The 20,328-nt window shown below is 40.3% G+C and overlaps 1 protein-coding gene across 12 annotated transcripts in view; it reads right to left on the bottom strand.

The window, feature by feature from the left end:
- Nucleotides 1–2,511: 2,511 nt before the first annotated feature.
- CC2D2A (coiled-coil and C2 domain containing 2A) overlaps nucleotides 2,512–20,328 on the bottom strand; it is a 69,316-nt gene continuing 51,499 nt past the window's right edge. For 7 of the 12 annotated variants that reach the window (XM_036329134.1, XM_036329133.1, XM_036329137.1 and 4 more), the window contains 8 exons: nucleotides 18,101–18,304; nucleotides 12,361–12,450; nucleotides 10,469–10,582; nucleotides 8,888–9,022; nucleotides 8,021–8,143; nucleotides 6,759–6,817; nucleotides 4,410–4,587; nucleotides 2,512–2,829 (listed from right to left, as the gene is read on the bottom strand). In XM_036329134.1, coding sequence (XP_036185027.1) covers nucleotides 2,641–2,829; nucleotides 4,410–4,587; nucleotides 6,759–6,817; nucleotides 8,021–8,143; nucleotides 8,888–9,022; nucleotides 10,469–10,582; nucleotides 12,361–12,450; nucleotides 18,101–18,304 — 1,092 coding nt within the window. In that variant the 3' untranslated portion in view covers nucleotides 2,512–2,640. The other 5 variants (XM_036329139.1, XM_036329152.1, XM_036329159.1 and 2 more) reach the window with 5 other exon arrangements.

The following is a 20,328-nucleotide window of genomic DNA, read 5'->3' as shown; positions in this document are numbered from 1 at the left end:
CTATGAAAGAGGAAATAGTCTTGCAGTCCTGTTTGTGGTCCCAGGTATTGTTTTATTGGGGGATAGGAGGTGTAGGAGAGAAACAAACTGTAGGAAGACAGGTTTCAGTTCAGGCTAAGAGAAAACTTTATCTTAGATAATGTTTTCTAAAGGTGAAAGAAGAATCATTTGATGGGCATACAAATAAGGAGAATTCACACATGCTTGTAAATTTCACTAACATTTGAATTAAATACCCGAGGGAAGATCAGCTCTAAAGGGTGGATATCTAATGACTCTCCGAAATTTTACCTTTCTTTCTTTAAGAGGTTTCTCATTTTGATTCCATTCCTGTTAACAATTGCAAAATAAATGATGGACCCACCTCTAGTTACTTGCTGGGCAGCTTAGTGTAAGGTGACCATCTTTCTTTTTGAGTTTGTAGCTCAAACTTAAGTAGTTACGTGGTACTGCTTATGCCTTGCTTTGTCCTTTAGTCTGGCCTAAGCTACTTCTTGATTCCCTTAGAGGACTTGAAATCTGAGCTTATTGAACAGTTACAGGGTCCGAAGTTTTATTTTGTAAGGTTGACTTTTATAGTTACTATATTTTTATTTCTCTAAATGTTTAATAAAATTTATTTGAATAGTTGACATCAGGGACTATTTCAAGAAAACAGACTACAAGAATTTTTCTTCAGTAAGTGCCATCCAACCCTGTACTTGGACTTATCTGTAGTTATATGAACTGCATGGTAAAATTACTCATCTATAACCATGCTCTGGGTCACCAAGATAGCACTAAAGTTTCTCTCCCATATAAGCAGAAGACAGTATACTGTTTTTTGGGGGGTGGGGGGTGGGGGGGGGAGAGAATTATGAGAAATAGTTAAAATCATGATTAAATGGTGTTGCAGGACTTGGCTCTAATTGTTATCCTTTTAAATTAATTAATTTGAGCAGCTAATTTCCCCAGGGGTCCAGGTAATTGAGGTGCCTCCCTTTTGCTTTGGCCTATGTTGCTTGATGTTAGCAAACCATTCAGTAGGACTTGGCAAGCTTGAACCGAACTGACTTCAAGTCAGCACTAGTCATGTGGGAACTGTTTTTCTACTGTCCACCTTCCCTCCAATTGCATGGGGAGATAGCAGTCTGCATTTAATTTTTATACATTGTCACTGTTGCATAATTAACTTAAGGGGATGGTTAATAATGATACACTATATACACTTGGTTTAAATTTATCTTGGGTTTTATGAATGATTTCATGAACTATTGAAACTTCATTCTTAGAATACAATGTAAAGTACCTTGTGGTTTCTGACAAACATCAGGCTCAGTGCTGGGCAGTGCCCTAAGGACAGTTGACCCTTGAGCATCTTGGGTTTCAACTGCAGGGGTCTACTTATACATGGATTGTTTTCAATAAATTCCTCTACTATTTTTGATCCCCATTTGGGAGTCTATGGATGCCAATTGTGCATTGATGTACCCCATTTTGTATAGGGGACTTGAGCATTTGGACTTACGTGTTTGTGGGGTAGTCCTCAAACCAATCCCCCAGGAATACCGAGAAACAACTAAGGTTTTTGGAAGTCAAGGGTTTTCTTACTCAGCTGTGAACACTCAGCACTACCAACAGGCAGTAAGAGAAGATATACTGTCTATTAATGAGGACTTTTCTTAGCAATGAAAAACAATTAGGATAAAATCATACCCTTTTAAGAAATTGCAAGTCTTAATTTTTAAAACTACTTCCCTTTTGTTAAATATTTAAAAATATTCCCCTTTCTCCCATAAGATACTATATTACTTTAACCACTGGGTGTATGTGTGTGTGTGTATGTGCATGTGTCTAGTTGCTCAGTATTTCTGTAGGGTATGGTCTTACAATGTATTCAGCGTTAAAAATAATATATTGCAATGTTGTTCCTCCTTCCATCAGGAAAGTTGTGTTGTTTTACTGGGTCTTAAAAGTATGATTGATAGTCTCTTGGACAGGCAAAGAAGGGCAAGTAGGAGGTGAGCAAGCACAAAAGCATGGTGGTCTGAAGCTCACAGTGTAAGGGGGGAACTGTGATATGTGCCATGCCAGCATGGCAAAGGGTGAACATGAGGAGGGGTGGTGAAGGATTAAAGAAGACAGACAAAGAGAATATAGCTGGGGCTTGGCAGATCTCCCATGCCTGGATGAGGACACAGAAAAGATCCAGCTGGCGAGCTGAGGCTTTATTTTATAGTCAGAGATAAACAAGGTCAACATAGTTACAATGTTCTTGTGAGTTTCACTTATTTTGGCAGTACTTGCTGTATCTCCCACAGCCCATTAGCTACCTAGGAAGGATCTAGGGAGCGCTATAAGGTCAAGTTTATGCTAGGAGAGCTCTTCCCTCTAAGCTGGGACTTGTTTGTGGCTCTGCCACAGGTCAATCCGAGGCTTAACTCTATAGCCACTCCCTACAGTGATAGTTACTGAATTTAGAGTCAAAGTGTCAGAGACAAGGCTGACTAATGAATAACACTTTTTGGGGGGTACAGTTTAAATTTTTTATTTCATTTGCAAATTATATTTTCTTCTGATGTGATTGAACAATATCAGTTAAAAATATTCTCATATCCTAATTACAGTTTTACATGATATAAAAAGTATACAATTAAAAAATTACCTGTTACGTATAAGGGAGGCAACATAGATCCAAACAGACAAAACATTTCTGGGATATGGGTGGATATATACAGCTAAAGCAAATTCAACATTAGGAACATCAATATTATGCACTCCAGTGCTATACACAGCTTCAATTAAAGGCTTCAGTTCAGAATAGGGCATGTGAAGAGGAAATCCGGAGAACTGAAGGGAAAAAACAAGGTTTGTACACATTAGTGAAGTTTAAAGATTTTATTTTTTTTCCCTCTTAATATGCAATTCTTAATATTCTTAATAAGAAGTCTTCCTCTGGATCACAAAGTCATTTATTTCTGTCTTTCTGTTCAGCTATATATTAGCACCAGAGAAAACGGAGTGGGGCTAAATGTATTTTTTGTTGTGAGTTGCTAGCATGTTGACTTGGTATATAACACACCTATTGGTCACCCTCTGCTGTTCCCTTCCCTCTTCCTGATATCCCCTGGTTTGCCCAGTAACCCATGCAATTCCAGGGGCCCAGGTTAAGCTAATCACTGCATTCCATCCCCCTGGCCACAGTGATTCTCTGAGTGGTCAATCAGTGACTCTCCACGTGAGTTTTAGGAAACTTGCCAGGAATACTGGCCCTCAAACGCACTCTCCTGCTTTGTCAGTATATGTGCATGTTGTCAATAGGTGTGAGCCCTGCCTGGAACTTTCCAACCAAGTGCTCCCATGAGAAAAGCCAGCTTGAGGATGATGCCATCACAGGGAGGAGGACTCTTCTACTTAAATAAGCCAATAACTTATTTTTATTGCCAAATGATGCTTGAAGTAAGTTTTCTGTTACTTGAGAACATCTGACTGAAAACCTGGCCTTAAAAGTTAAAGGATATGTTAAAGTCAGTGACTAGAATTAAACGTCCAGCTTCACCCTGTGTGTCCAGCAAGGCATACTGCCTCCATTTGAGACTGCTTGCTAGTTTTTCTTACTCAGCTGTGAACACTCAGCACTACCAACTGGCAGTAGAGAAGATAAATTGTCTATTAATGAGGACTTTCATTAGCAATGAAAAACAATTAGGATAAAATCATACCGTTTTAAGAAACCTGATTGAGAGTGGTTGGTTTCACCTTTAATGCATAGTTGAGTCTAACATGAACTAGCCAGATGATTTCATTTTATTTTGCTGGCAATGTATTTTATGTTATTTTTTATAGGATCATCTTATAAAATGGTATTTTTTATTTGAAAAGTATTCTGCTACTTAATGATAGGTTACTGAGATTTGAACTGTTAATGATATTTTTTAGTCTGTGCTACTTCATATACTTTGTAGAGCAATGTAGGATTTTTTTTTTTTTTACTTTTCAATTCTAGTCTACATTTAATACCATTCTGTACCAGCTCCAGATGCACAGTAAAGTGGTCAGAAAATGCACCCCACAGTGGTCCCTCCACTTCCCCAAGCACCCACCTGGCCCCATGCCCATTTATCTCTACCTATGAACCAGGAGGTCACTGTTTGATTCCAGGCCAGAGCACATGCCCTGGTTGCAGTTGTGGTCCCAGTAGGGGGCATGCTGGAGGCAGCCATCAATGATTCTCATCATTAATGTTTGTATCTCTCTCTCCCTCTCCCTTTCTCCCTGAAATTAAAAAAAAAAAAAAAAATGTCCCACAGCTGTTTGTCCACTCATCTGATGGGCCATTGTAGGAATTTTGATGACAAAAACCTGTTAAGGAGCAATTTCCCATTTGAAACCGGGGAATCCACAGGCTCAGTTGAGAACTGTGTGCTTACCCTGTAGTCCCCCAGCTGTCTCAGCAGCTCCGCTCTGTGGTCCTCTTCTGCTTCCTCCCCTCGGCTGCTTTCCAACAGAGGCAGGAAGTGGCGCAGCGTGGAGGTGCAGTACCTGTTCCACCGTGTCAGATGCCGTGGCCTCCAGTCCATGACTTTTTCTTTTAGTATTTTTTCAATCCTGTTTATAAAACATAAACTTCATTTTTTTTTTTTTTTTTTTTTTTTTTTTGCTGATTTGACTTTTCCGTTTTAGACAAAAATCCAGTTTGCACGCAGTGGGGATTCAGGTGATTACATAATCACATTTTTGTAGGTGGAGTTGTTCACTAGGAGTAGTTGGTGCCTAATAGGGGCTAATCCCTGAGGATTCAGAAATTAAAACCAGTGATCCTTGCCCTTACGGGTCGTATATGGTTGGGATGGGGAGTAGACTTTGGGATGATATTCTAAGGGCCATAACAGATGCTTGAACCGGAACACAAAAAAGGGAGCACTGACTAAGGGGGACAGCTAAATTCAGTACAGTCAGCGAAAGATTTTTCATGCAGTGTTCTATCACTTCGTTCATTGGTAACGTATGTACAAACAACTTAGACCTAGGCATAAGGGGTGGGGTTTATGCTGAGAGCTTCAAGTAGGCTGTGTATGCCCCATATTGATTGCTTCCCAGTGCCTTCAAGTCATGAGGTTTATTTTTCTAAACTGCCTTAAAACTGCCTTTAAAATACCCATCATCATTGCAACTTAAGTTTCATACCCTTTTTATAGTTAACTAGAGGCCCGGTGCATGAAATTCGTGCATGGGGTGGGGTCCCTTCAGCCCGACCTGCACCCTCTCCAATCCGGGACCCCTCGGGGGATGTCCGGATGACTGGCAGTTGGACATCCCTCTTGCAATCTGGGATCACTGGCCCCTAACTGCTCACCTGCCTGCCTGATAACCCCTAACCACTCTGCCTGCCTGCCTGATCGCCCCTAACCTCTCTGCCTGACTGCCTGACCGCACCTAACCGCCTCTGCCTGCCAGCCTGGCTGCCCCTAACTGCCCTCCCTGCTGCCCTGATCACCCCTAACCACCTCTGCCTCGGCCCCTGCTACCATGGCTTTGTCCGGAAGGATGTCCAGATGGATGTCTGGTCTAATTAGTATATTACCCTTTTATTAGTATAGATGTGATGGATATTGGGTTCAAAGGATGTGAAGCTTAAACACAGAATGAAAGAAAATAGCTACCACTTGTAAATCCCTTATTCACTAGATACTGTGCTAGTGCATTTTATACATTTTTATGTACTCCTAACAATAACCCTATGAGGGAGGGCAATACTGTCACAATCTTACCTATGAGGGATCAATGAGATAGGATAAAGGAGGATGATGGCAGGGGAGCTGGGATTTGAGTTGAGGCCTCGCCAGTTCTAAAGTCCCTTGTGCTCCCCTAACCAGACACAGGTGTGAGGACCCTGCTGGCTTCCTGCTGCTCAGAACTCTGGGATCCCTTTCTATTTTGGCACAAAACACGACCTCTAGGTTGGGTTTCAAGATGGTCTGAGCAAGAACTGCCTTGTACTTCTCATCAATCCTGCAGAAACAGATGGTGGGAGGCTAATCTGCAGTACCCTGAAGCTATTAGAAGAGATAAGGAACTTCTTGGCACTTAGCTGTTCTATGTGGGGATCCCAAACAAGACTTTATCTAAATTTGAACTTGAGAGTGAATTGGTGTTTTCTAGTAGTAATACCTGAAACCAGGCCACGTTTAGTCTTGTGTGATTTGACATGCTGCTGCTCAGAGCTTGATACATAGAAAGGGCACACAGGCTTTGAAGTCAGAACATCTGGCAGATCTCTAGCCCCCTGAACACTTAACAGCATGTGGACCTCTCTGAGCCTCAGTTTCCACATTTGTGAAACTGAGAGAGTATGTTCTATTTTGCATGATTATAAGGATTATAGGGACTCAAATAGGTTCTTACAGGCCATGATTTAGGTTTATAAACTGGTTGAAGTTCAGTAAGCCACTAATTGGACAAAAGAGGCATGTAAACTGGGGATTATGATCTGTCTGAACAAGACCCATAACGACATGATGTTGAACTCTAATCTGAGGCTGAATTTTGGAGGCCTGCCTAGCGTCCCGGAGTTCACTTCTGTTTGTCCCACACCATGCTGATGCTAAAGCCTCCTTTGAGCCAGGGGATTTAGAGATCACATCTGTACTTGGGGTCTATAAACAGGGATTACAATGTAATTGCCCAAATTATTTCACATGGCCCCAGGCTGAGGATCATCTAGTTTGGGATTACACGCCCAGGGACAGAGTGCATGTGAATGTACGGCACCACGTGACCTGTCCTGTAGCTCGGCTGCGGCCGCCTTGTCTGTGCGTTGGTAAACAAGCTCTTCCGGCTGTAAAAGATAAAGTTCAGAAATTCTAGAAATCTTGTACACCTAATTTGAATACTCCATATCCTTTTCTAACTCCTTTTTTTAAAAAAATTATAAAATCTTAGACAATCAATCAGATAGAGCATAACCAATGCCAATGTATGCATGGCCCATCTTAAGTAAAGCATCACCAATAAATGATCGTTCATCCTCAGTTTCTTTTCTCTCTCATCACAGAACTAACCATGACTTGAAATTTGTTTTCTAACACTTTCATTCCACATACTTAAAGTACCTACTGTGTGTTAGGCACTTTTGTAGGTGATGGGCATATAGCTGTGAATAAACATTTCTGTCCCCACGATATTTATATAGTAGAGATAGGCAAGTTAATAAAATGTGTGCATGATTTTACTACAGACATACAGATCCCTAAATTAGATATTGTATTGTTTTGCATGGCTTTTAAACTATGTGATAATTTTATGCTGTGAGTATGCAACTTGCTTCTTCTCTCTCAACATAATATTTAGTAATAATAGCAAACACACATTTTTAGAATGCTTACTAAAATTAATATTGATTCATTTGTGTAACAATGATAAACTATTCCATTGTGTACCATAATTTATCTTTATGCTGTTCCAATTCTTAGGCTATTGCAAACATTGCTTCTATGAAAAGTCTTGTGTATGTCACTTGGTACACATGGGAGAATTTCTCAAGGCAGGGTTTATTAAATCTTTTTTTTAAAGGTTTGATCACAGTAAAAAATACATTTGCTGTTATATACCCAGTATACACATACATACCTAGCTCTCAAACAAAAGTGGTGGTAAACAATTCTCATGCTTACTACTTGCAGTCTATTACCAGGACCCTTCTTTATTAACTTTGTGAGTGGATCATGCTATGAAATTAATTTAGTGCATTGACAACAGAATATTAAAAATTACATAGAATAACTTTTGTGATACTCTCTTATGTCACAAGACTCCTTACATCAAAATGTTTTCTTTCACATAAGTGTATACTGGTTCATGACATGATGGTATATATCTTATTTTGAGTTGGGCTCAACTAAGTTTGTAAAAGAAATATTATTTTAGAAAAAAATATCTAGGAGTCAAATTAAGGGTAAAAAAGTATCTGGCTACCTAGTATAGTGACTTCAAATTTTTCACTTTCTTTGTCTACATTTGATTGTTATTAAAAGAATTATACCTGAACACTGGAAAGGCCAGGGTATGGAAGACTTCTTGAAAAGAAAGATTTCCATAGCTTGGGCTTGGTGACATCAAAATTTACCCTTAGTGGGGAATCATACCGCTGAATATTAAACCAAATCTAAAAAAGACAAGATCACCATTAATACATGCACACACATGCACACAATGTATGTGTGCATGTATGTACAGAGAGGCAGATCCCCGCTTTATACAGTACCCTCCAAAATTAAATGGCTCTCAAACTGGGCGCAGCCAGAATCACCTGATAGTACCTGGAAACCTCTCTTAGAAAAAGAAAGAAACTCAATTTTCTCAGATGATAAAGCAAAGCACTAAGAGTTAGGCATTGTGAGTTCTGTTTTGGAAGAGTACACAGAAAAGGGCTGGGACACAAGCTCGGCTCTTCTGAACCGAACCCTATATTACTCCTTTAACATCCTGCTTCTCTGCAGGTCAGGTGACTGATTCAACCAAAACTTGTATTTAAGACAGTTATGTAACTGTGCTTGACACTACATTTCTTTAAATGGTATATATGTAGTCCTGGCTGGGTGGTTCAATTAGTTGTAGCAACATCCTGTACACTGAAAGGTTATGGGCTCGATTCCCAATTGGAGTGCATATGGGAGGCAACTGATCAATGTCTCTCTCTCTCTCTCTCTCTCTCTCTCTCTCTCTCTCTCTCTCTCCCCCCCACTCCCTCTCTCTCTAAAATCAATAAACATCCTCAGATGAGGATTAAATAAAGGTAAATGTGTATGTTTATATAAATTTAGATACATAATATTTAAGTAAGTAGGTCAATTAAAAAAATAAAGCAACAGTCAGCCAAATGTGTTTAAGAAGAGATGTTAATACTTACATTATCAGGACCTATTAAACAGCCCACACTTTTTAGGGGACAGAATGTATCAAATTGTCCATAAAAATGTCCACTGCAGGGGTTCCATATTAAGTAGTGGCTTTGCTCCCGAGTTAGCACATAGGCAGTTGGGCCCTAAAGGAAAACAGCCGTTAAAAGAGTGCACTAATTATGCAATTAAGGTTGAGAGTACTTCCTACAAATAATTTATTATATCTAAAATCCATGGCTAATGGTAAAAATTAGTTTGAAGTTCTAGGTTTCACTGGATTTAAGAAATAATATGGATGCATATTTTTGCAGAATTCTTGCACCTGTTACTAGTGCAATGTTGTGAACAAATAGAGTATTAGTTGTGTTGCTCAACCAGTATAGCTTTAGATTGGCTGAATAACCAGTATTCATGGAAATAAGCACTCACGGCATTTTCCTTTTAGTCAGTAAGATTGCCTTTCAAGTATTTAGAAGGCTGATCATTCTGAATACTACTTCTCTTTCTAATACATTAAGTAACATTAGATACACATTTATAATTATATAAATACAAAAAGGTAATTTGACAAGATAAGTATGAAACCTTTAACAGTGACTACACTGAAGAAGGTGTGGGGTTGGGGGTTGGAGCCTGGAACACATCTCTATTACTGAATTTTTTTTTACAATGAGCATCTATTCATTTTTAGCTCATGTATGGTTTCCTTTCATGCTCACAGTTTCCTTATACAGCTCAGAGTTGTGAAGTGACTTGCTGAGAGCCACACAGCCAGGAGGAGTGCAGAGCCTCGAAGCCAGGCCCTGCGACTTCCCAGCCCAGGGCCAGGCTATCTTATCTGGAAGATACTGACGGGGAATGGTTAGGATTCAGACACGATGCTACCTGCCCAGCAGCAACCTGTGCTATCGAATTCCTAAAGGACTCCCAAGACCTCAGAGCTTCTTTTTGAAACATGTTTTGGATAAACTGCTTTAATCCCTGTGAATTTCCTAAACTTGTACCCAGAATTACCCCAGTGTGCTCTGAGTGTAGGGATATTTGCAGTGGACTGGGGAAACAAATTATAATCACGAAGTCTCCAGTCTAATAAAAACAACAACAATATCAAAATATAGCTGCTCACGTTCTTTGCTCCTGTGGTCCCTGCCTTGCTCCCTTTGCCTGTGGGTAGTAGCAGATGCCTGTAGAAGCAGCAAGAGTGGAAGGAGAGGTCTCTAACCTGGCCACACGCTGATCCCCTTTCCTCTCAGCGTGGGTAACACCGGGTCACCAGGGGAGTCAGAATTCTTAGTAACAAGGGCAGGAGAGGCTCATACTCAAAGGGCAGAGCTTGGTGGGGCTTTGCGTGGGAAAGGATGCAGATTTGCCAAAAAAATCTGAAGTCTTGTGTAGGGCCTGGTACTCGGTACGGCTGAAAACCATTTTGTGTCTTATCACTGGTCCCCTCTGCCTATTAGGGAATTTCTGGGCCACTTTCCTTACAACTCAAAAGACAGTGATGAGAATCAGCCCTGTTTATGATCTGGAACTTAGCAACCCTGTTAGACAACGCCACGCCTCTGTCAGAGCCAGCCCACCGGTCTTACCTCGGGAATGGCATTGCCCATCATGAGCCAGGCCTTTTTCCCCAGGGAGAGAAAATAGTTGCATAGTAATACTGCATGTTCTTCTTCATCTCCTGCCAGGAGATCCAGGAATTGCTGACAAAAAGAAAAAAAAATCATGTTGCCTTGACTGACTGCTTTATTCTGGATTGGCTGTGCAGGGTTTTAAAACACCATTGTTAAAATGAGTGCTTTGCAGTATATGACCTGTTTTTTAAAATCTATTCTCAAATTTTGGTATCATGTTTAAATTCATTTTTTTGAAAAAAGCACTTTTCGCGGGCAGGGTGCTTTCTCAGACATTAATGACATGAATTTCTAGAACCAATTAGCATTATGGGGCGAGGGAGACAAATCTCAAGGTTTTCCATTTCATTTTGAATTCATATGTGACAACTCACTGTGTACCAAACACTTTTTAAAAATATATACATTTTTATTGACTTCAGAGAGGAACGGAGAGAGAGATAGAAACATCAAAGATGAGAGAGAATCACTCCTCATCATTGGCTGCCTCCTGCACACCCCCCACTTGGGGATTGAGCCCGCAAGCTGGGCATGTTCCCTTGACCGGAATCGAACCTGGGACCCCTCAATCCGCAGGCCGACACTCTATCCACTGAGCCAAACCAGCTAGGGCCCAAACACTCTTTTTTAAAGCCTGTTTTTTAGAGCAGTTCTAGGTGCACAGCGAAGTCAGAAGGAAGATACAGAAATTCCCCATATGACCCCTGACCCCCCACATGCACAGTCTCCCCATCAACATCCCCCCAGCGGAGAGGTACATTTGTTACAACTGATGATCCTGCATTGAAACATCATAATCACCCAGAGTCCATCGTTTACTTGAGGGTTCACGCTTGGTGTTGTACAGTCTGTGGGTTTGGACAAATGTATAATGACATGCATCCGCACTATAATGCCGCACAGAGCATTTTCGCTCCCTATAAATCCTCTGTGCTCCACTAACTCATATGTGTCTCCCCACCTGCCCCCAGAGAGTTTTAAACACATTGCATTTAATCCCAGAGCAAACCTTTGCGGGGAAGTGGGGACAGAGAGAGGTGAGGTAATACCTAGGAGGTGGGAAAGCAGTCGGCTCTGGGGCACATGGACTAGTTCCTGCATATCTTCGTATAGACGCCTCCAGGTTGTGGAAATTTTTATCTCTCCAGTTGTCAGCATTATGTTGCCAAAATGTATTGGGGAACAAAAAATTTTAAGTGCACTTCAATTTCTTTGGCTTAGTGCTATCCTTCAAAGGGCGTTGCATAATCTAGTTTACTTTTATGCAAATACAACCCGAAATGTAGAAACAGAATGAATACCAGCGGTACATGTTTGTTTACCCTCCAGAAGATCCCGTTGGAAGTTAGTGGCACACAGACTGTAAGCTTGTGAGAGCAGACGCCACGCTTCTTTTGCTTGTAGCCAGAGCTTAGTACAGTGTCTGATACCTGGTAGGTGGCCCAGAAATGCATGCTGAACGAAGAATGACATGGCATGCCTTAAGAAGCCCACAAGTGAAGGAATATACAATTCCAAATGTAACAGAGGCTGTAGCTGTTATTTTTAATGAATAAAACTGGGATGTTGATAAGGCAATACTTGGAGGATAAATCAGAGTTAAGGCATCTGAAGTGTGTTTTTTTTTTAAATTTCTTTGTTCAAATAAAAAAAATAGTGAATTTTTGATCTTTGGGCAGATTAATCCAGAAAGAAAAACTACTTCAGAATTCAGCCCATCCTGGAAACAGGCGACAGTAGATTTTGATAATGACTAATGAATGTGGCAATTGAAAGTCATGCAAGGCATTTAGCCAATAGTCGGAGGAGTCAGCTCCAACCGTAAGCTGTGAGGAAGAAGGACTTACATCAGACGTGCTCCACAGGTCACAGATGCCCGCGAACGAAACAGCGTCCGGCAGGAAGGGAATCAGTGACACGTACCGAGCCACCAGCTCCTGTTTAAACAAAACTAGCTTTAAACAATTATTTCTATCAAATAGAAGGCCGGATCCTGTGCCTCATTGTCTGCAAGAAAGTTTCATATATCACAAACGCTTGTGTGCACAAAACGCAACGAATGCTCATGCTCGCCGAGGGCTTCCCCTCTCCAAACATCCTATGAAGAAGGTCCTTGCTATTATCCATTTGTTACAGATGAAGAAACTGGCCCCTCTGTCTCTTTGAAATGTCGTTGTCATCCCCCCCTCGCCCTCCCCCCTACCCCCCACCCCCCCTTACATTCTTCCTTACTCTCTGCTAAAAAGAGGCTTTCTGGGATCATCTTGTATTTTTCTAGCTCAGTCCTGAAAGCAGCCATTTCTCCTTTAAAAGGGCAATAGCATTTAGAAACCAAGGTCAGGGCACCTTTGTTTTAACTCAGATTCATGTAATTTCTAAGAAGGTTGAGCATCTTTTCATATGGCCTCTCATGTTTTCACTTCTGCATATTTCTGTTGTTGTTTTGTTAATCCTCACCCAGGATATTTGTCCATTGATTTTTAGAGAGATAGGAAAAGAAGGAGAGAGACAGAGAGAAATATTGATGTGAGAGAGACACACATCAATTGGTTGCCTCCCATATGCACCCTGACCAGGGCTGGGGATCAAGCCCCAACTGGTAGGTGTCTTTGACTGGAATTGAACCCGGGACCCTTCAGTCCACAGGCTGACACTCTATCCACTGAGCCAAACCAGCTAGGGCCACTTCTGCATATTTTTAATTGATTTGTAGGTTTGTTTGTTTTTAACATATTCTAGCTACTATTCCTTTGTCTGTTATACATGTTGCAAATATCCCCTCCTGATCTGTGACTTGTCCTTTCAGTTTTTTACGGTGCCTTTTCATAAACTCAAGTTCTCAGTTTTAATGTGGTCAAATTTACCATTCTTTTTATAGTTTGTACTTTTCTGTTTTGTTGAAGAAAAACTTTCTATCTCAGATCATAAAGATGAAAATGCTTCTCATATTTGAGTCCTCAATCTATCTGCAACTGAATGACGTGAAGCAGGAATCTGTTTTTATTTTTTCATATGAAAAATCAGTGATCCTGGTACAATCGATGTAACAGTCCATTTTTTCTTTATTCCTCTCCAGTGCCAGCTTGGTCACGTATCAGGTGTGAGTGGGTCATATTTGAGTGGATCTAGTCTGGAGTTTTTATTCTCTCTTAATTTTCTCTTTGTTCTAAATGTGTCAATACCATTTCCCCTCAATCACTCTGGTCTCATCAGCAGTCTAGATGTGCGGGATCACAAATCTTTCTTGTCTTTTTCCTCTTAAGAACATAAGTTTATTTTGTCATTAGATTCATTTAAATGAAGATGCAAATCTTCCCACTGAGTTCTTGCTCTGCAGGGTTGTCTTGGCTATTTTGACACTTTGCACTCCGTAGAAATATTAGAATCAGCATATCAAGTCCCACTAAAAACTGGAAATCTATTTTAACAGTTTATGTCTTTTAACTGGAAAGTTAATCCCTTAGCTTTGATTGTGATTATTGGCAAATATTTAGACTATTTTTTTTACTACCTTATTCTGTGCTTTTTATTTCTTACACTTTTTCTATATATTTCCTCTCCCCACTCTCTTTACCCTATTTCATTATTTTTTTTTTCCTGCTGCTATTTTGGAAGTTATAGTATTCACTTTTCTTATTCTTTTAAGTGGTTAACATAGAAATATCAACATGAAAGTTTCACTTGAATTCAAAAATTAATAAATATATTTGTCCTCATCTTGGAATATATAAGGGTGTTACTTTTGTGATAGCTTGGATGGTCCTGGAGAGTATTATGCTAAGTGAAATAAACCAGTCAGAGAAAGACAAGCACAATATGCTCTCACTTATATGTTGAATCTAATGAACAAAATACACTGACGAACAAAATAGAACCAGAGGCATGAATACATGAAACAGACTGATAGCAGCTGTGAGAGGGGAGGGGCATTGGGGGGCTGTGTGAAAAAGCTCAAAGCATTAAGAAAACAAAAAACAAAAAATAGACAACAAACAGTAACATGATGGCTAGAGGGAAAGAGAGGTAGAAGAGGGTAAAGGGGGGATAAATTAAAAAAATAAAATATTTTTATCAATCCTGTCTTGACATATATGCATTATTTTCAGGACTTTTGTTCTATCCTGATATTTCACCCACATTGCTATTACGATTGCTATGAAAACAATGTCTTTTTAAAAATTTTCCTTTCTTTTTTTCTTACCTAGCATTATATGGTTCATCTAGAATTTCTGAGAACCTTTGTTCTCTTTGAAGTATATATTTTAAGGAATTCCCTAAGTGAGGGTTTTTTGGCTGTAAATTCTCCCAATGTTTGTGTGAAAGATAGTTTCACTGGCTATAAATTACTAGAGGCACGGTGCACGAAATTCGTGCACTGGGAGAAGGGGGTCCCTCAGCCCGGCCTGCACCCTCTCATAGTCCGGGTGCCCTCAGGGGATATCCAACTGACAGCTTAGGCCCGCTCCCTGCAGGACATCCTTAGCGCTGCTGCGGAGGCGGGAGAGGCTCCTGCCACCACCACTGTGCTTGCCAGCCATGAGCCTGGCTCAGGGCTTCTGGCTGAGAGGTGCACTGACCACCAGGGGGCAGCTCCTGGGTTGAGCGTCTGCCCCCCGGTGGTCAGTGCACATCATAGCGATCGGTCATTCTGCCATTCAGTCAATTTGCATATTAGCCTTTTATTATATAAGATTAGTTTGATGGCTATTTTTTCAGTTGTTTTGAAGATATTATTCCTGTTCTGGTTTTCATTTTTGCCTCTCAGAAGTCTATTGGTCTAACCACTTTCTTTTGTAGATTATCTTTTCTCTTGAGCTGCTTTTAAGGTCTTCCTTGTCTGTGTAGTTCCCTCTGATATGACTAGATTTTCATCTCTTTTTACTTATCTTACTCAGGATTCATTGGGCTTCCTGAATTAGATTGTTGTCTTTCATCAAATCTTGAAAATTTTCAGCTCTTTTTCTTTGAATATTGCTTTTTTCCTTTTATACATAATTTGGTTCTCCTTCCTCTGCCATCTATGTCTCCTAACCTTTATATTTTCCATTTTAAAAAATCTCTGTGCTATATACCAAATAATTTCTTTGCATGTGTACTCTAATTCACTAATTCTCTCTGTATTTAGTTGTATGTTTCTTAACTCTATATTTAACTCCATTTAATGTTGTGTTTAACCTGTTTAATTTCTAATGTTTACTATACAGTCTTATTTCTACAAGTGTACTTTTAACATCTGACTGCCAATTTTGATAGTCTATTGTTCTTTACAAAAATATTTTTTTAATATATTTTATTGATTTTTTTTTTTACAGAGAGGAAGGGAGAGGGATAGAGAGTTAGAAACGTCAGTGAGCAAGAAACATCAATCAGCTAATCAGCTACCTCCTGCATACCCCCTACTGGGGATGTGCCCACAACCAAGGTACATGGCTTTGACTGGAATCGAACCTGGGACCCTTCAGTCTGCAGGCCAACGCTCTATCCACTGAGCCAATCGGTTAGGGCTACAAAAATATTTGTGTTGATTTTTAGAGAAAGAGGGAGAGAGAGAGGGAAAAAAAACCCAAATCGTCAATGTGAGAATGTAACATTGATTGGCTGCCTCCTTCATGTCCCCTACTGGGGATCGAGCCCACAACAGGGGCATGTGTCCAGACTGGGAATCGAACTGGCAACCTTTCAGTGCACAGGATGCCACCCAACCAATTGAGCCACACCTGCCAGGGCAATAGTCTATAGTTCTTTTGTTATGTATTCAATCCCCTAGACTTCTGAAACTTATTAAACATACCCATTTTATATTCTGAATCTGATCATTACAATCTCTTCAGTGCTTATGGCCCGATTCTACAGTCTGTTTCTGTTAACTCTTCCCTTCCTCATGGTGACTTATTTCTCCACTGAGGCTCTTTTATATGTTCATGTTGCTTGGAACTTTTTCTGTGGAATTTTTTTGAGGCTGAGCTTAAAGGGTGTTTTTCTAGAAGGATTTGTGTTGCTTCTGACAGATCTAGGGGTACTACCAACAGGGTGTACTTTCCTTTAAATTTTCAGTTGGAGTTTTTCTGGGTCTTACTGGTTGTGTAAATTCCAGCACTGAATGTGAATAAATACAGCTTTGTGATTAGGAATTCCTAGGGGGAGACGTTCCTTGTTTTCTCTTCTGTCCAGAGTCAAGGCTGAGTCAGACAGGCTTCCTCCTGCAGGGCAGGGTAGCTCCTAGTTCACATTGGTGTCACCTATCAAGGGTTCTAATTGTAGTGGAGCCTCTCCTTCAGCCTTCGGCCTGCTCACCCCCCCCCCCTCCCCCCAACAGCCTTGTGGCTCATGAAAACCCAGCTCTAGGCACCGGGAATTATTTGATGCCCTCAGGGCAAACACTATTTCAAGCCCTCACCCTTGTGGAATCTTGCTCTCTTGCTGTTTCCTGTCTCTTCCTATTTCAGCTATGATTTTAAAAACGTTTTCAATATTTAATTCATCACTCTTAAATGTTCTATGCTGGGAGAAGTTTTCTTCCTACTCTACTATACTAGAGACAATAGAAGTCCCTTTATAGTTTTCAATAAAAGTCGATTAATAAAAAAAGTAAATGAAATGTGGAATACAAAGGTTTTTTTGTCTATTTATATCTGCAAATAGATATCTCATTATCCTGTTCCTAAATGACTATATTACTAAATTACTAATTAATAACTTATTAGCAGAAATTAGTCCCCATACTATCCCCTCTCTAAAGACAGTCAGGGTTCCAGGGCTCACTGAAGAGCCTGCTGACCACACCGGCTCTGTCCCTGGGAGCTGTGCTAAGTAGCCGTGAGCAGAGGAAGGCATGTGCATTTTCAGCGGGCCACTCTGGATGTGCTTGGTGTTGATGGCACATGTGCTGTATGTACTCAAATACTGGAAAGCATTTTTGCTTAATTGGAATTCAGGGATGCTTGTAACGTTAGGTATAACACTGTCTTGGTACAGTGGGAAGTGCCAGGGTTCTGAAGTCAGGGCCTGGGTTCAGATGCTATGAAGGTACCAAGAATACATGATGAAGACATTTATGGAAGACACTGAAAGTGTAGAGCATCTCCCAAATATCCATTTCCCAGCACCAGTATCGTGTCAGGGATACAGTAAGCACTTAATATGTGTTGAAAGAAAGAACCAAAAGTTATTATCCTCTCTGGAACCTTCAAACTTTTCTAAAGAACACAAGCCTCATGGTCATAGAAATGTTTTAACCACTAATGATCTTAATTTAGTTACTTTCTTTAAAAAATGTTTTTTTATTGATTTTTTTTAGAGAGGAAGGGAGAGGGAGAGAGAAAAACATCAATGGGAGAGAGAAGCATTGATGGTCTGCCTCCCACACATACTGACACCTAGGAGCACGCCCACAACCTGGGCATGTGCCCTGATTGGGAATCAAACCTGTGACGTTTCAGTGCACAGGACGATGCCCAACTAAGGAGCCACACCAGCCAGGGCTACCGTTACTTTCTTAACTACTATGAAATATGATAGTTAAGATGGTAATATATTGAAACTTTAACCCACTTTTAGCCCCGGTTTGATTGGTCATGACATACTTACTGCGGTGGCCTGTGGGTCGTTGGGATAAGCATCAAGAAGCTCCTGAGGAGGGTTTAAAGGCTTCAGATAACGAGTAACAAAAACCGTCTTCCCACTGATGTCAATCACTGTGGTAAGGCACTGCCGATTTGGGAACTTTAAGGCGCATTCAGCGTGAAACTTCTCTGTTGCTTGGAGCAATTTCTCATCTTCCTGAGAATCAAACTTCAAAGAGAAAGACTCCATGGAGTTTGCACATGATTACAGGAGACGCAGTAGAACTTGCTCAGATCTCACAGTCAGCCCAAACTAAATGTGAGCTCCAGGAATTACGATTCAGTGATCCCTTCCAACACCACCATGCCCTGTGTCCCTGACGCTTCATAATCTTCAAATTAGAAGGATTCATTAAATACTTAAAACATACTTAACAGGATTGAAAGGAAGTAGTTCACAGACAAGCAGCCCTATGCGATTAATAAAACAACTTCAACAATGTAAACGATGAGTTACTAATTATGATTGATGAGACCAAGCAATAGTTTGGTGTGTATTTTGATGTCGGTTTTAGAGGCAAGAAGGGCTCAGAAGTCTAAAATCTCAAATGTAAAGCTTAAGCAACTTATATTAAATGGACAACAAATTTACAGACGTATATGGATGTACTAAAAAGTTTCAAATCCATAACCAATATAATAACAATATGTTCTCATACTGTTTCCAGGGAGCAGAACTGGAAACATCACATGTATAGTAGTTATTTTAGTGGTTCTCTGATCCAAGATGAGCTACCATTTCCAAGACTTGAGAATAACTCAAAGCAAATGAAACAGAACAAATTTCAATTGCCTTTTCCCCTCAAGCTATTGCTAAAAACATAGCATAAAAAGCAGCTCTTTAAATGTTTTCATAAAAAATGTGTTGCTCAGTCTAAAAATATATGCATTGTTACTTACACTTCAAAGAATTTTGAGTCAAACTCAAATACAGTTTTACTAGGGAAATTAATTTTTAAGTTCAATTTAGATTCTAGGCAGTGCTTGAAGCTTTTTATTTTGTTTTTATGGTTTTCTTTTTTGAGGATGAAAATGCATCCAGCTTTCCCCCTCATTTGCTGCTATTCCCCTCATCTCTCTTTATATTATTTTTTTAGCATTTAAAATCACAGTTATAGGATATGTTTATTTACTCTGTCTCCTCTACAGTTTAAGTTTTCTGAAGTCAGGGATTTTGTTTTGATCTTGGTTTTTATCTCCAGGACTGAATGCTACCCGGCACATAGTAAGTGCTTAACTAATATTGTTCAGTGAATGAATGGAAACTCTCACATTACTGTTTATGACTTCAACTAGAATCAAGTATTCTGATTATTCTTGACTCTCTTATATGGGAGCTGGGCTATGGCTTGTTTCTAATTTGGTCTCTGTACCCTGAGAAATTGGGGTAGTGGTTGTGGGGGTTCCATAAGACAGGGAAATTTCCAAAGGCCTCCTATATATTCCCACAGAATATCCCCCTGCTATCGGAATCTTGACAACATCATCATCAGCATAACCACCTATAACTCAGCACAGTGGCAAGGCATGGCAGCTATCAAATGAGTGCTGTGGTGAATACATAAATAAATGGAAAAGGTAAGCTCCTAAGGCTTTTATATAGGTGTGTCATGGACTCCTATGGTAGAGCTGCCAGGCCAGAAAGAATTACAATTTTAGAAAGATGGAGAATTATGAAACAAGGATGGTGTGGATAAAAACACAGTTTGCCTGGCCAGTGTTGCTCAGTGGTTGAGTGTCAACCTATGAACCAGGAGGTTGCAGTTAGATTCCTGGTCAGGGCACATGCCCGGGTTGTGGGCTTGATCCCCAGTGGATGGCATGCAGGAGGTGACCGATTGCTGATTCTCTCTCACCATTATTGTTTCTCTCTCTCCCTTCCTTCCCCTCTGAAATAATTAAAAAAATTTTTTAAAAAGCACCTATAAAATTTCATCCCTGTTTCCTTCAGACTCATTCATTTATTTATTCATCCATCTGGTTATTTGAAACACTTTGCTGAGAGTCTGCAAGGATCCAGGCACTCTGGGTGAATGAGTTTGAAACAGTCCCCTCAAGGAGCTTCTAGTCCAGGGGACTAGAATGAGCAATCAGGTGCTTAGGGGACTTGACCAGAACTTCTATGGGGATAAACAATGCACTACGGGAGCGTTGAAGAAGCAGACACAGGCACTGTCCAGAAAGGAAGGTAAC

Source organism: Myotis myotis, unplaced genomic scaffold, assembly GCF_014108235.1.
Source record: "Myotis myotis isolate mMyoMyo1 unplaced genomic scaffold, mMyoMyo1.p scaffold_m19_p_1, whole genome shotgun sequence".
Classification (NCBI taxonomy): Eukaryota; Metazoa; Chordata; class Mammalia; order Chiroptera; family Vespertilionidae; genus Myotis; species Myotis myotis.
This window is presented reverse-complemented; position numbering and strand designations above follow the sequence as displayed.